This window comes from Hyla sarda, chromosome 5 (assembly GCF_029499605.1).
Source record: "Hyla sarda isolate aHylSar1 chromosome 5, aHylSar1.hap1, whole genome shotgun sequence".
NCBI classification, from domain to species: Eukaryota; Metazoa; Chordata; class Amphibia; order Anura; family Hylidae; genus Hyla; species Hyla sarda.
This window is the reverse complement of record NC_079193.1, coordinates 283,341,022-283,356,657: the sequence shown is the minus strand read 5'-3', so window position 1 is coordinate 283,356,657 and position 15,636 is coordinate 283,341,022. Positions and strand designations below refer to the sequence as shown.

At 40.9% G+C, this 15,636-nt stretch overlaps 1 protein-coding gene across 4 annotated transcripts in view; it reads right to left on the bottom strand.

Annotated features, from left to right (window-relative positions):
- The window catches only part of LOC130274057 (chloride channel protein C-like), a 245,721-nt gene that overhangs the window by 117,984 nt on the left and 112,101 nt on the right, over nucleotides 1–15,636 (bottom strand). For all 4 annotated transcript variants that reach the window (XR_008844224.1, XM_056521886.1, XM_056521885.1 and 1 more), the window contains exons 14-15: nucleotides 10,419–10,585; nucleotides 7,835–8,011 (exon numbers count right to left, since the gene is read on the bottom strand). Coding sequence is in view for 3 of the 4 variants with exons in the window: in XM_056521886.1 (XP_056377861.1) it covers nucleotides 7,835–8,011; nucleotides 10,419–10,585 (344 nt within the window). In the remaining variant the exon portion in view is untranslated. The remainder of the gene's footprint in view (nucleotides 1–7,834; nucleotides 8,012–10,418; nucleotides 10,586–15,636) is intronic.

Sequence of the window (15,636 nt, the reverse complement as noted above, 5' to 3'; positions counted from 1 at the left end):
TTGCAAAACTACAACTCCCAGCATGCCCAGACAGCTGAAGGGCATGCTGGGAGTTGTAGTTCGGCAACATCTGAAGGGCCAGATGTTGCTGAACTAAAACTCCCAGCATGCCTGGACAGTCAGTGCATGCTGGGAGTTGTAGTTTTGCAACAGCTGGAAGAGCACAGATTGGAGACCATTATACAATGGTCTCCAAACTGGGGCCCTCCAGATGTTGCAAAACTACAACTCCCAGCATGCCCAGACAGCCAAAGGCTGTCTAGGCATGCTGGGAGTTGTAGTTTTCAGACTCCTAGAAGCAGCAGTGAAGATCTTCACTGCTGCTTCTGAGGACCATGTACTTACCTGCCGGTCGCGTCGCTGCTCCTCCACGTGGCCGGTCCCGCGCTGCTCCTCGGTCCCGCCAGGTAAGTCCGCCGGTCCCCTGGTGTTCCCCCCCTATGCCGCAGGTCCCCGCAAGCCCCCGCAGCCATCGTCCCCCGTTCTGCCCGACTTCCAGGGGCGGGCAGTGCGGGGGATCTGAACTTTCACCCCAGATCACTGTGATTGGTCCACAGGGACCAATCACAGTGATCGCTGACCAGGACCATCAATGGATGGTCCTGGGGGTGAAGCAGAAGTTGTCCCCTGCTGGAAACAGCGGGACTTCTGCCAGTTAACCCGTGCGATGCTGCTCATCGCCGGGTTAACTGAATGGCATATATAAACGCCGGGATGCGCGAACGCACTGCACAACCCGGCGTTTATATATGACATTCTGCGGGAAGGGGTTAAAAACAATGTTTTTTTTTGTTGGATCTGACGAGTACGCTTTAAGTGCTAAAAACTTTGGGATGCTGTAACATATCCTACTGATTCTGAGAGTTTTTTGCTGACACATTATACTTTTTAATAGTGGTAATTTTTGTCAATGCCTTCAGCTATCATTTGTGAAAAACTTTTTTTTGCTTGACTTGCACACAGGACTCAAGGGCCTTCTTTTTCTTAGGGTATTTATCAAGCACCATATTCAGTTGACAGAGCTGTGTATGAGGTCTTGTTTTTTTGTGGAACAAGCTGCAGATGTTATTGATACTATTATGGGGTACGTATGAATTTCTGGTCTGGTTTTATTATATTTCTTGGGGGGTGGCAAGAGGAAAAAATAAGAATACTGTTTTTGACTTTTTTTTATGGCGTTTACCATGTGGTTAAAAAGACATGTTATCTTCATTGTACGTGTCAGTATGATTATGGTGATAATCAATTTATATAGTTTTTTTTACTTTTCACAGCAAATTTGTTTTAGTTTTGCCATATTTTGACAGCAAGAACATTTTTATTTTCGGTCAACGGAGTTGTGTGAAGGCTTATTTTTCATAGAATGAGCTGTACTTTTATTGGTATAATTTTTATGATACGTGCTACCTTTTGATCATTTTTACGATATTTTATAGTTTTTTTTCCCCCCGAGTGAAATAAATAACATCATAGCTTTATAGTACAATATATTATGAACGCAATTTACCCAATACGTATGGTATGTTTTTTTTCATGATAATATTAAGCTATAAGGACCAAGGACGTACCGGTACGTCCTTGGTACTGCTCCTGTGATATAACGCGGGGTTACACGGTAACCCCGCATCATATCATGGCGGGCCCGGCGTCATAGTGAAGCCAGGACCCGCCGCTAATAGCACGCAGCGCCGATCGCGGTGCCGCACGCTATTAACTCTTTAGCTGTGCGCTCAGAGCTGAGCCACACGGCTAAAAGTGAAAGTAAAAACTGCCGGTTAGCTCAGCACGGCATCCCGAACAGCTTACAGGACAGCGGGAGGGTCCCTACCTGCCTCCTCGCTGTCCGATCGCCGAATGACTGCTCAGTGCCTGAGATCCAGGCATGAGTAGTCAAGCGGCAGAATCATCGATCACTGGTTTCCTATGAGAAACCAGTGATCAATGATAAAGATCAGTGTGTGCAGTGTTATAGGTCCCTATGGGAGCTATAACACTGCAAAAAAAAAGTGAAAAAAAAGTGAATAAAGATCATTTAACCCCTCCCCTATTAAAAGTTTGAATCACCCCCCTTTTCCCATAAAAAAAAACACAGTGTAAATAAAAATAAAGATATAGGGTATCACCGCGTGCGGAAATGTCCAAATTATAGAAATATATCATTAATTAAACCGCTCGGTCAATGGCGTACGCGCAAAAAAATTCCAAAGTCCAAAATAGTGCATTTTTGGTCACTTTTTATATAATTAAAAAATGAATAAAAAGCGATCAATAAGTCCTATCAATGCAAAAATGGTACCGTTAAAAACTTCAGATCACGGCGCAAAAAATGAGCCCTCATACCGCCCCATACACGGAAAAATAAAAAAGTTATAGGGGTCAGAAGATGACAATTTTAAACGTATTAATTTTCCTGCATGAAGTTATGATTTTTTCCAGAAGTACGACAAAATCAAACCTATATAAGTAGGGTATCATTTTAATTGTATGGACCTACAGAATAAAGATAAGGTGTCATTTTTACCGAAAAATGTACTACGTAGAAACGGAAGCCCCCAAAAGTTACAAAATGGCGTTTTTTTTTTTCAATTTTGTTGCACAATGATTTTTTTTTCCATTTCACCGTAGATTTTTGGGCAAAATTACTGACGTCATTACAAAGTAGAATTGGTGGCGCAAAAAATAAGCAATCATATGGATTTTTAGGTGCAAAATTGAAAGTTATGATTTTTTAAAGGCAAGGAGCAAAAAACGAAAATGCAAAAACGGAAAAAACCCCGGTCCTTAAGGGGTTAAGCTTTATTGAGAAGGGCACTTATTTTTTAATTTTTTTTACACTTTACTTATTTATCTATTGAAAATGTTATTTTAACACTTTTACCTTTTTTGTCCCCTTAGGTGTCTTGAAGCTATGATCTTCTGATCACTGGTATATTCGATGGGCAACAGGGGGAGTTCCCTTCCCCTTGTCAGCACTGTAGATGGGGTGGTCTCACTGACCACGGCATCTACGGGATTAACTGTCAGGATCAGAGCTCTACTCCTTACAGTCGCGGCAGGTGCTTGGCTAAGTAGGACAACTGGCTCCCACCCTGATCGTGTGGGCTGAGCCCCTGAGCCCATGAACGCTCTATGACGCAAATACCAGTCACATAGCATAAGTTACCTTCCCGTTATGACCTGTATACAAGTCTTATAGCAGGAAGGAGTTAATGGTATGGTGCTATTTATCGCACATTATATAAAGTCAATACATATTATGCCTTTCATTTGTGAAAGGTGAACACACCAAAAAAGATAACATAAGTAACAAAAAAAAAACACAATGAAAATAAAATTGTGGAATATGTAAATAGGCAGTTATTCAAACAAATAGTAAACCAAATAAAAGTAATGTTGAGGTTCTAAGCAATAAATCTACTTGATATAAAATAGGATCTCACATCCTAGGATGCTGCTTTGTTGCCATTCTGCTAAATATATTTTCACAAATATATAAAGATGAAAGATTTATTCATCTTTTACATTGCCTGAATGACTTGTAGTCTAGCCCTGGAGCAATATAATTTGAGGTTCTCAGAAATGAGAAGAAGGTCACAAGTGAATGAAGAAAGAAACAGACAATTTCAAAGCTGGTTGGTGTTCTTGAAAGCTTTGCCCTGTGCTTGCTTGGCTGGTCTGCCACACTCTGTAGAATAACACTTTGTAAGGGGGTAAACTAGGTCTTCTCTTTTGCAGAAACTGTATGTTTGGAAATAGTTATTTTAAATGGACATTTTACATCTTACGAACTGCTCAGTCATATTTTTCTTAGACAGTCTATACACTTCTATATGTGTGTGAATGTATATGGATTATTATTATTCCTATTATTATCATAGACATTTACATGTTTTAGAGGGGAGTTAAAATACATAATGTAAGACAAGAGCAAGTAGAATAAAAAATGAAATAAAAGACCAATTGGTACAGAGAAGGAGAGTCAACCATGCCTGCAAGGAAACATAATCTACAGGTGAGGGGGGGGAGCAGATCATATAGCAGTGCAGTAGAAGCAGGGTTACTCTAGGTTGTAGGCTTTTATAATAGAATGGGTTTTATTTGCTATTTTTATTGCACATCAGTGCTTTATTTTTAATTTTTTTTATCGATTAATAAAATATGTAATTTATTTTTATGCTTGGAGCAGGAGAACACCCTATTATTCTATTGTGAAACTCTACCAGGATTCAATGGGCAAAGAAACAAAACAAAGGAACTAATTGTGCCCTTCTGTGTGTGTGTGTGTGTGTGTGTGTGTGTGTCTACTTTCTTCCAACTTTTAAAAAGACCTAACTAGCTAGTGTCAGGAAGTTGTTAGGAAGGTTCTCCAAAATCCAATTACCAGAAGCCTGTACCCCAAATGTCATGTATCCAAGGGCCCAACTGGTATGTGTATTAAGACTAAAATTGGAATAAATGTTAAAGGGGTACTCTGCTGCTATGACTTTATCAATACATTTTCCCATTGTTTAAAGTTGTTCAACTCTCTAATATGCTTGCTGTGTCAATAATGCATATTATTTACGTTATATTTACTGTTCCTATGTGCAGGAAGTAGTGTAGTTTTTTTGTGCTTCGTGACTGCTGACAACTTTGTGGCCATGTTGTTGTCAGCCCACCCTGCAGTGTCGGCGTTGACGACCACATTTCCCTCCTCCCGTGTCCGTAGTCAAACCGGGCCACTTTTTGAATATTCATTCTTTGAAATTGTGTGGGAATGACGTTTTTCACTTTCTTTGCCACCCCTTGCGTGAGCGTCCTAGTCTGGTCCAATCGTCCTTTGCGCCAAGCGCATGCGTCATGTATATTTTGAGAGTCGTCTTCGGCGCATAGTGCGCATGTCTGGTCATTTTGTGAATTGCGTTCTCAGCACTACGCTTACAGCATAGTGCTAACATCGGCTACGTCAGTAGCGTAGCCCTGCGCATGCGCAGTAATCCTTACAGATAAGGGTCTACTTTAGTAGCGTAGCCCTGAGCTGTAAGGATAACTGTGCATGCGCAGGGCTACGCTAGGAACGTAAGCCCTGAACTGGAAGGAGAACTGTGCATGGCTACGCTACTAACGTATGCTAGGTTAGCACTACGCTGACAGTGTAGGGATGCGCAGGCGCACATTTCTCTACCGAACGATGGAACATATTGGGCGTGGAAAGAAGAAACAAGAGGCGGAAACTAGGACGCCTATGGGCGGAAATAAAAAAAAAGGGGCATGCACATAGGTGTGATCAAAAAAAAGGATGGGCGGAATAACAAGGAAAAATAGGTAGCACCAAAAGGCATAATCAGGCCGCAAAGTATTAGGGGAATGGTAATTTTCATGGACCGAACAACAGGAAATAAGCAACAACGTGAGCCAGACAGAACGCCAACTCAGGGAACAAGAACGCTAATGGATAAAGCGCATACAGTACAGGGGTGTTATGTGAAGTCATCAAGTAAGAGGTAAAAAGTTGGTGAAATAAGCACTAGGCAGCAGAGTACCCCTTTAATGCAATAAACTAGTTTACATTGTATTTTGATAAATCCTGTGACAACAGTATTATTAAGCAAAATGAATGATACATTAACATATGGAATAAAGAAGACATTGACTAAGTAACTAGTATGATGTCACAGAAGCATCAGACAAATGTTGTTTATTGCCAAGAACCATATTTGAAAATCTATGCAAAGTGTAAATCACTTAACTTTCCCATTTAGGAATGACAGATTGATTCACACATGGGGTTTGTTACTACAATGTACACTGTAAGAATCCATCATAAAATATGTTGTGGCAGGCAGGATTATATGAAAAGAAATACAACCAGTAAAAACAGTGGCAGCAGCTGTAAACAGACAAAACATTCAAAAAATGAAGAGCTTCTTTATACTAATATTTAACTTTAGCAAAAATTTACCATTTCCTGGTAAATCAACATCTAAATTCAACCAGTCATGTTTTGGTTAAAACGAGATCAAAACACTTTAAAAAGTCCATGTGTGTTATCAGTGTTATATTATTAAAGTTATTTAATTATACTGACTTCAATTCTGATTTATACTGTAAATATTATAACTACATATAATGGAACAAACCAGAGCTGAGAACTTCTATAGTTCTGTGATTCTAAAGGACTTCTAGAATACAATGAACAGGCTTTGATTTAATGCAATGTCTTATTTTGTACATTGTGGTTGCACAGGCAATAGCAGCTGATTGTGGGAGATCCCAGCAAAGGGGAGTAACTTTATAGGGACAACATGCAATGTGGACTATTGGGTGGTCCATAACAAAGAAGTGACAACCAATAAATAAAACATTTCTGTAGTATCATAATGGAAGAAAACACTATAACATACTGTTGAATTTGTATTAGCAAAAGGAAAGAGACCATGGTTAAAGGGGTACTCCACCCCTAGACATTTTATCCCCTATCCAAAGGATAGGGGATAAGATGTCAGATCGCCGGGGTCCCGCTGCTGGGGACCCCGGGGATCGCCGCTGCAGCACCCCGCTATCATTACTGCGCAGAGTGAGATCGCTCTGCACGTAATGACAAGCAATACAGGGGCCGGAGCATCGTTACGTCACGGCTCCGCCCCTCGTGAAGTCACGGCCCGCCCCCGTCAATACGACCACCACGCCCCCTCCCATAGACTTGTATTAAGGGGACGAGCTGTGATGACATGAGGGGCAGAGCCATGACGTCACGCTGCTCCGGCCCCTGTATCGCCCCTCATTACGCACAGAGCGAACTCGCTCTGTGCAGTAATGATGGCGTGGTGCCGCAGCGGCGATCCCCGGGGTCCCCAGCAGCAGGACCCCGGCGATATGACTTCTTATCCCCTATCCTTTGGATAGAGGATAAGATGCCAGGGGCGGAGTACCCCTTTAACTTTAAATAATCTACCAAAAGAAGTTCCCTAGTCAGTTTGTGTTTACCTTTCAGGAATGGTGAGTAGTCATATTAGAAACTGTATTTTTTAAAGCCTGAAAAACCTATTCTGCCATTGTTTCTTGTTTTGCCATTGGCCTTTTTAGGGCATCCATCATGTTCATTTTATGGTAACATGTTCACTATGTTAACAGTTTATAATTTACATTATACATTTGAATACTTCTCTATGGCTATGTATGCCTGTCATTGTAAGGGTGGCTGCATACAGTACATTCGAGGTACAAGTAGTGAGGATCCCTCTGACAGATGCTTCCAATGGTGGCCAGAGTTTTTCCAATACCAGGTGTTCCAGCAGAGTGTAAGCTGTAACATCCAGCTGGCACTCACTGCAAATGGCAGGTGCACAGAACCTTAACTAATCAAAAAATACTGTACAAGCAAAAGTGTCAGTGGTACTATTGCCCATGGATGCTGCTAGCTTTTTGGTACATGAGGTTTAATGAATTGGCACACCAAATGGTAGACGGAAAAAAAGGTCAACTGAACAGCTGACTTTTATGCCATCTTCCAGTCAGGAAAGGGTATCACTGCAGTATAAAGTTTACAACTCATCTCATAGTTGGTGTTATTCCGTCACTCATAGCAATTCCGTAAAATAAATAACTGCATTGTTCCTCATGAAACAGCACAGAAACATCAAGTTCACTTAGATTCTGATGGTTGTATATATATATATATATATATATATATATATATATATATATATATATATATATTTATACCTTCTTGAGCAAACACACATCCAAAGCCATTTTTTCTCAAGATTTTTTTTTTAAGTGAGACCCATTATTTGCTCTCCATATTCATAAATAACATGTTTAACAAATATAGAGGATATATCGTTAAGCATACCTTGTAATCGTTCCTAAAAATACCTCATCCTGGCCTGGTGCGGGGCTATGGACAACTGGGAAGCCATTGTGACTGTTGGTAGTAAGCAGCTCCGCCAACACAGAGACACTTTCCCGTAAGTGAATAACTGTACAAGGTTGCATGACATCTCTAGCAGTAAAGAGTTCCAGGTTTACTCTAAAAGTAAAAGACAAAAGTCCATTGTTATAATACTAATAAAGGTATCAATGTATGGTAACTACACTCATTGACAAAAGAAATAAGATAACTCATCAAGAATAAGCGGTTGGAATAGAATGAAACTTTATTTGCGTGACTATAATGATGATAGATGTAAGCGATTACAATACTAGAGCAAAAGGATAAAAAAAAAATAAGGAAAACTGTACAAGATGAGATATGGTTGAGCATGTAGGTATACTCAGGAACTGTCCAGAGCAGGAGAGGTTTGTTATGGGAATTTGCTCCTACTCTGGACAGTTCCTAAAATGGACAGAGGTGTCAGCAGAGATCACTGTGGTCAGACAGAAAGGAAATTCGAAAAGAACTTCCTGTGAAGCATGCAGCAGCTGATAAGTACTGAAAGGATTAAGATTTCTAAATAGAAGTAATTTACAAATATTTACCTTTCTGGCATCAGTTGATTTAAAAAAAATGTTTTCCAGTGGAGTACCCCCTTAATGAATACCCCCATGGTTTTTACTTATTATGTGCACTGGGAGGTGGCTGCTGTTGTATGTGCAAAGCTTTCTCCCGCCCACTCTGGCAAATACCCGTCCCCTTCAGCTGATAACTCCGCCCCTTCAGACATGCTGAGGAAGAGGAGATAAATATTTACAAAGGGGTGGGGTTATTGTCTGAAGGGCGTGGATTATCGGCTGTAGGGGGTGGGAGAAAGCATTGCACGTACAGCAGCAGCCTCCCAGTGTAGTTAAGAAGTAAAAACCATATTAACAACAAGTTGAATATCTCCACAACAGCTGCACCAATATTCACCTGGTAAGAAGCATTTTAATTAGCCACACTAACTGTAACATCTAACTGTATATTCAGGTTAGTGCGGGTGACCCTGCTGTCCGTCTCCCTTCAAGGCTTTGTAAGACATGTGTCCCTAACTACAATGAAAGCTGTTTGAGACAACATGTATACATCCATGCCCAACCATATCTCATCTTGTACAGTTTTCTTTAAAAAATGTGACATGCAGTTTTTAATTTAGTTTGTGACTAATGTTATGTATCTATATAATGAAGAACATTTTTAAGAATACTTTAGGTAGGAAAATAATAATTGTTAAAATATTCAGGGTCAAAATAAATTATCCATCAGATCAGACCATTAATAATCAAATACAAACAAACTAAAAGTTCTGCTGTGTTGACTTGTTGCACAGCACAGGTTTTACCAACCATATTACACATGAATTCGGATTAGTTTTGAATAATTAACCTCTGCACCAAATAACCTCTGTCCATAATTCAGCTCACCAACCAGATTCTTGGCATAATGCCCATGTAAATATAGCATTTACAATACACATGTGGTGACCCACGGTGATGGCGGGACCACAGGGTGTAGCGGTGTAGGTGGATGGGCCGAGGTGGTATTAACCCCAGGGGCAAGGTGTTATAAACCCCAAATGATCGTGAGGCCAGAGGGGTTTTTGGGTACTGGAACCACACGAACGGTATCTCCACTATTCCAATGGCTAGGCAGTGAAAGGAGAGTCCACAACCAAGATATGGTTTAACGGAGGCTTTACTGAGTTAAGACAGGTGTTATTATCTTCACAGCTAGGCCAGAAACCCAGAGAGGTGGCCAGGGACACAGAAGGACCTTGCAGCTTGCTGGGACCAATTATACTTATAATAGACTTTAGATGCTTTACTTTAGGCTTGGCTAGACTGTAGGCAGTGACAGCAGACATAGACTTGACTTACTGGAATGACTGTAGATTTGAGGCCTTCCAGGTAGCTGGACACTAGCACTGAGACATCGGATCTTGACTGTCCCTCAGCAGGGTACATAAGAGAGAGAATTGTAATGGCCGCCCCCTTATATAGAGGGGGGCTGAGCCAAAGCCCATTGGTCAAGCTGCGGGTCATGTGTTAAACTGGTGCCCTCTGGGTAACATGTGATAACAGAAACATAACATGTGACATCTCACAGGTCCTTTAGATGACCTCGCACAGGTCCTTAATACTAACTATACATTAATACACTGACTACAATCCTATAACATTAACACTATAATAACAGCAGGGGAGACACTGCAGGAGAGCCCGCAGGTCACCGAGGCAGGGCCTAAGTGTAGTGCAGGACCATGTCCTGTACTGGGACATCACACATGTATACCATCCAATGCTTCACTATAATTTTCCCATCCATAGTACTCAAACACTAGTGTCAACTTGTGAATAGTAGCTAAATATGTGTGATGGAATAGTGTAACAAACTGAACAATATGTTAAACTTCAGGATGTACTCTGAGACTGCTCCTGTCAATCATGTTGAAAGTAACCTGTCAATGTACCCCACTAGGTTGTTTACAGTACTCTAAATAAGAACCTAAAAAAGGACTTACTTTTTTTTACCATGGACAACACAGGGTTCAGCCACCAAATGTGGGATACACTTAAGATGCAATAAAGAGCTGAAGAGAGAATGGTTGAAGAAGTCTCCGACTGTTTTTCCAACCAGCACAGCCACCATTATCAGCAGGATCGACTGTACATCATTTGTTATTTCCACCTAAAAGGAAACATAAACCAGCATAACAGTATTTGGTATACATAATAGGTGGTGTTGAGCTAGGGGGTTTCTTATCACTGGGACCCACCACAATCAAACACTTATCCCCTATGGATAGGGGATAGGGGATAAGATGTCTGATTGTGGGGGTCCGGCCGTCATGCTCCCTCCCATAGGTATGAATGGAGAAGAGGCGGGGGATTATTGTTGTGACGTCGCAGCTAATGGCCGCCCAAACCCAACATTATGATCGGAACGCACAGAGATTGCGGGGGTCCCAGAAGGAACCCCGCGATCAGACATCTTATCCCCTGGGGATGTATAAGGGCGGAGTACCACTTTAATGCTGTCTATTGGGTGGATTTATACAGAATGAAGGGCCGATATATACACAATTTACAAGAATATCTATACTTCAATATCAAGCAGTGCATGAAAATGTAGTTCTGTAATGCCATGGAGGAGGAAGGTCCAGGCAGAGTAGTACCTAAATATTTCCTATCACAATATCTACAGAAATCAACACAGGTCACAGTTTGGACAGGACTAAAAAAAAAAGTGATTGACTGGCGATTTGCTTAGGCTGGGCTCACACTGCCTTATATTTTCCATTTTTATTTTTTTATTTGGCTTGGTCAGTGAATCAGAACAACTAAACAAATGGCACTGACAGGTCATTAAACAGTGAACACAAACAGCGCTCAACAGACCCCAATGAATTTAAAGCATTACTGTCATTAGAAAAAAAACTTTTGACATGTCAAGCAGATATGATAAAAGTTTTGATCAGCCGGGGTCTCAGTGTTAGGTATGACTGAAATAAGCACACAGAAGCACGCTTCACTCCCTGATTCTGTGCCAATTGCAGGAGACGGGCTCCAATATAGTCTATTGAGCTCATCACCTGCAAAGTGAGGAATTGCATGCCAAGGCGGGGAGTAAAGGGGAATTCATCTAGATATATTTAGTGGTCTGAAGGGTCTCAGCAATGAGGCCCTGACTGATTGAAACTTTTGACATGTCATATGTTTTTTTTTGTTTTTTTATAATAGTAACTCTTTAATTGGGACCATCAGGTTTCTAAGATGGTGTCCGGTATTTTATTATACAAAATAACACACAATGCAATCATTGACTGGGCAAAAGGGATTTGACCTAAAATCACATTTGAAGTGTTTTAAAGGGTTTGAAGTCTTTAGCCTGTGTAATGTTGGGAAAATTACAGACAGAACAGTGTGAACAAAGCCTCTGGATAGGTGAATATCTATTATATATCCAGATCCCTTAAGGCCAGTTTCACACTACAAAATTCTGGTGCAGCAGATTTCTATTGCTGGCAATGGGATTCCAGTGCACACTGCACAGTTTTTGAGGCGGAATTTCCACCAGGAAAATCCCTTCAAAAATTTTGCCACAACATTAAACTCGCTCAATGTTCTAGCAGGTCTCTACTCTGCAGACATTGCCATCCATTGGGGAGGCAATGTCTGCAGAATCCAGTACCGACTGACTCAGTGGGCACTGGTCGGCACTGCCTGCACGCGAAATCTCCAGCCGGACTTCTTCTATTATCTTCTATTATCTCTAAGCCGGTCTTAGAGAGATAATAGAAGCAGTATTCAGATAAGAGCTGGAAGGGGTTTGTAAGCTAGCAGGTACAGTTTATTAGGTGATTTTCTGCTGCTGATTTTGCTACCCTTCAACTTCTACAGGTAACAAAATCTGCTGCAGCAAAAAAATGCATTTGTGAACGTATCCTGAGCCAAGTAACTGTGTTGTGCTGGCGATCACATGACCCAATTAGTGTAATGCAACGCAAAAATCAAATGGCACTGTATGATTAGTGCAAAAAAAACGGAATGTTTCTTTATACAAAGGGAAAGAACGAATAGCCTTCACACTTATATGTTTTACTTTAATTTCGTATGGTCTGAACCCAGCCTTAGATCTCATTATTAGACTAGCTCAACTGGTTTCAATCACAGTCATAGTTTTATATATTTGTTATCTTTTGTCTAATTTAAAAAAACATACATCCATCTGCAAGTTTTGGCTTTTAGAGCCTCTTTAACCCTTCATTTATGGAAAACTACATATTCATATTCAACTATACTAAAGTTAAAGGGGTACTCTGGTGGAAAACAATTGTTTTCATATCAACTGGCACCAGAAAGTTAAAAAGATTGATAAATTACTTATATAAAAATCTTAATTCTTCCAGTAGTTATCAGCTGCTGTATGCTCCAGAGGAAGTTGAGTTGATCTTTTCTGTCTGACCCCAGTGCTCTCTGCAGACACCTCTGTCCCTGTCAGGAACTGTCCAGAGCAGGATAAGTTTGCTATGGGGATTTGTTCCTATTCTGGACAGTTCCTGACACAGATAGAGGTGGCAGAAGAGAGCACTGTGGTCAGACAAAAGTTAACAACTCATAGTAAACTGTAGTAAACAGCAGCTGATAAGTACTGAAAGGATTAAGATTTTTTTAATAGAAGTATAGCCAGTTCATATGAAAAAAAATTTCACAGGAGTACCCCCTTTAAGTATGATCAAAAAAGTTCAGGAAAAAATAAAATATAATAATTCAAAAGGTCTAACAAATAATACATAATATGAATTTATCCTTTTTCAGTCAAAAGGCAAAGTATTTTTAGGCTAGATTTCCACACAGGTTTTTTTCTGGTGTTTTTTGGAGAACTGCTACTGGAGTTTTTGAGCCAAAGTCAGAAGTGGATCTAGAAGGAAGAAATATTAGCCCTTCCTTTAACCTCTTAAGGATGCAGGGCGTACCTGTACGCCCTGCGCCCGGTCCCGGTGTTTAAAACAGGGTCACGCTGTGACCCTGCATCACACCGGGTCGGTCCCGGCTGCTATTCATAGCCGGGACCCTGGGCTAACAGAGCGTGGCACCGCTCGTCATGACGCGCGCTATTAACCCTTCAGACGCAGCGATCAAAGTTGTGAGCGGAGGCCCCCTTACCTTGCTCTGTCGTGTCCGATTGGCGTTTGATTGCTCCAAGCCTGAGCTACAGGCTTGAGCAATCGAGCCCCTGTCTCGCTGATCCATGCAAAGCTATGGCTTTGCAGGGATCAGGGTAAAAGATCAGTGTGTGCAGTGTTATAGCCCCCTATGGGAGCTATAACACTGCAAAAAAAAAAAAGTGAAAAAAAAGTTAGCAAAGGTCATTTAACCCCTTCCCTAATAAAAGTTTGAATCACCCCCCTTTTCCAATAAAAAAAATTGTGTAAATAAAAATAAACATATGTGGTATCGTCCCGTGCATAAATGTCCGAACTATAAAAATATATAATTCATTAAACTGCACGGTTAATGGCATACGCGACAAAAAATTCCAAAGTCCAAAATAGCGTATTTTTGGTCACTTTTTATATCATAAAAAAAGGAATAAAAAGCGATCAAAAAGTCCAGTCAATGCAAAAATGGTACTGATAAAAACTTCAGAATATGGCACAAAAAATACCGGCCCATACGCGAAAAAATTTAAAAGGTATAGGGGTCAGAAGATGACCATTTTAAACATATACATTTTCCTGCATGTAGTTGTGATTTTTTTCAGAAGTATGACAAAATCAAACCTATATAAGTAGGGTATCATTTTAACCGTATGGACCTACAGAATAAAGATAAGGTGTCATTTTTACCAAAAAATGCACTACATTGAAATGGAAGCTCCCAAAAGTTACAAAATTATATTTTTTCTTCAATTTTGTCGCACAATTAATTTTTTTTCCGTTTCGCCGTAGATTTTTTGGTAAAATGACTAATGTCACTGCAAATTAGAATTGGTGGCACAAAAAATAAGCTGTCATATGGAATTTTATGTACAAAATTAAAAGCGTTATGATTTTTAGAAGGTGATGAGGAAAAAATTAATCCTTAAGGGGTTAAATTCCCCTTTTTTTTTTAATACAATTCTGGATTTGGCTCACAAACTGAAATGACAGATATCCAAAAAACACCAGAAAAAAACCAGTGTGGAAAACTAGCCTAACCCCTATGAGGGAGATTTATCAAAACCTGTGCAAAGGAACAGTTGCCCATAGTAACCAATCAGATTGGTTGCTATGGGCAACTGGACAACTTTTCCTCTGGACAGGTTTTGATAAATCTCCCCCTATGTGTTCACAAACAAGCTGCTTAGATGTAACCAGAGTAACAACCTACTGTGGCAGAGGATTTCCTCACAGCTACCACAATAGAATGTTAATATGGCTAAGGTTGTTAACGCACAGAAGATCAGATGGTTGAGAGCAAGCAAGAAATAGTTACTGTATAAATGGGACCCCAATGCAAAACTGTACCTTAAAGGGGTACTCCGGCGATAAACATCTTATATGAAGGATAGGGGATAAGATGTCTGATCGTGGGGGTCCCGCCGCTGGCGACCCCCACGATCTCCGGCGTGGCACCCCAGTCATCCATGCATGAACTCAGCTCCGTGCCGGATGACTGGGGTCTACAGCCCCAGCGCCCCCTCCATTCATGTCTATGGGAGGATGCGCAACGGTTACATACTTAGCCGTCACACCCACTACCATAGACATAAATGGAGGGGCGTGGCGTGAAGTCACGAACACAGAAGCTCCAAGGTTCCGTGTTCCGGATGACGCTGCCGGCCCGGTGATCACAGAGGTCCCCAGCGGTCAGACGTCTTATCCCCTATGTTATGGATAGGGGATAAGATGCTTATTGCCAGAGTACCCCTTTAAGGCTGGTTTACAGACACATTTTTGCATTCCTATAAAGCCAGGTTTCCACACAGGTTTTTTCTGGTGTTGTTTGGAAAACTGCCACTACAGTTGTTGAGCCAAAGCCAGTGTATTCAACTTCTCCACCCTCATGGATCCACTTCTGTCTGCTGTGAGAGTTTTCCAAAAAATGCCAGAAAAAAACCTGTGTGGAAACCTATCCCAACTGCCACAAACCTGGGCCTGAGTGTGTTTACAATGACCCAAACTGATAGCTGTCATTAGTCCTGCAGTCTGGTTGCCACTTGCAACCATAGTACAGACACAAAAAATTGAACGCTAT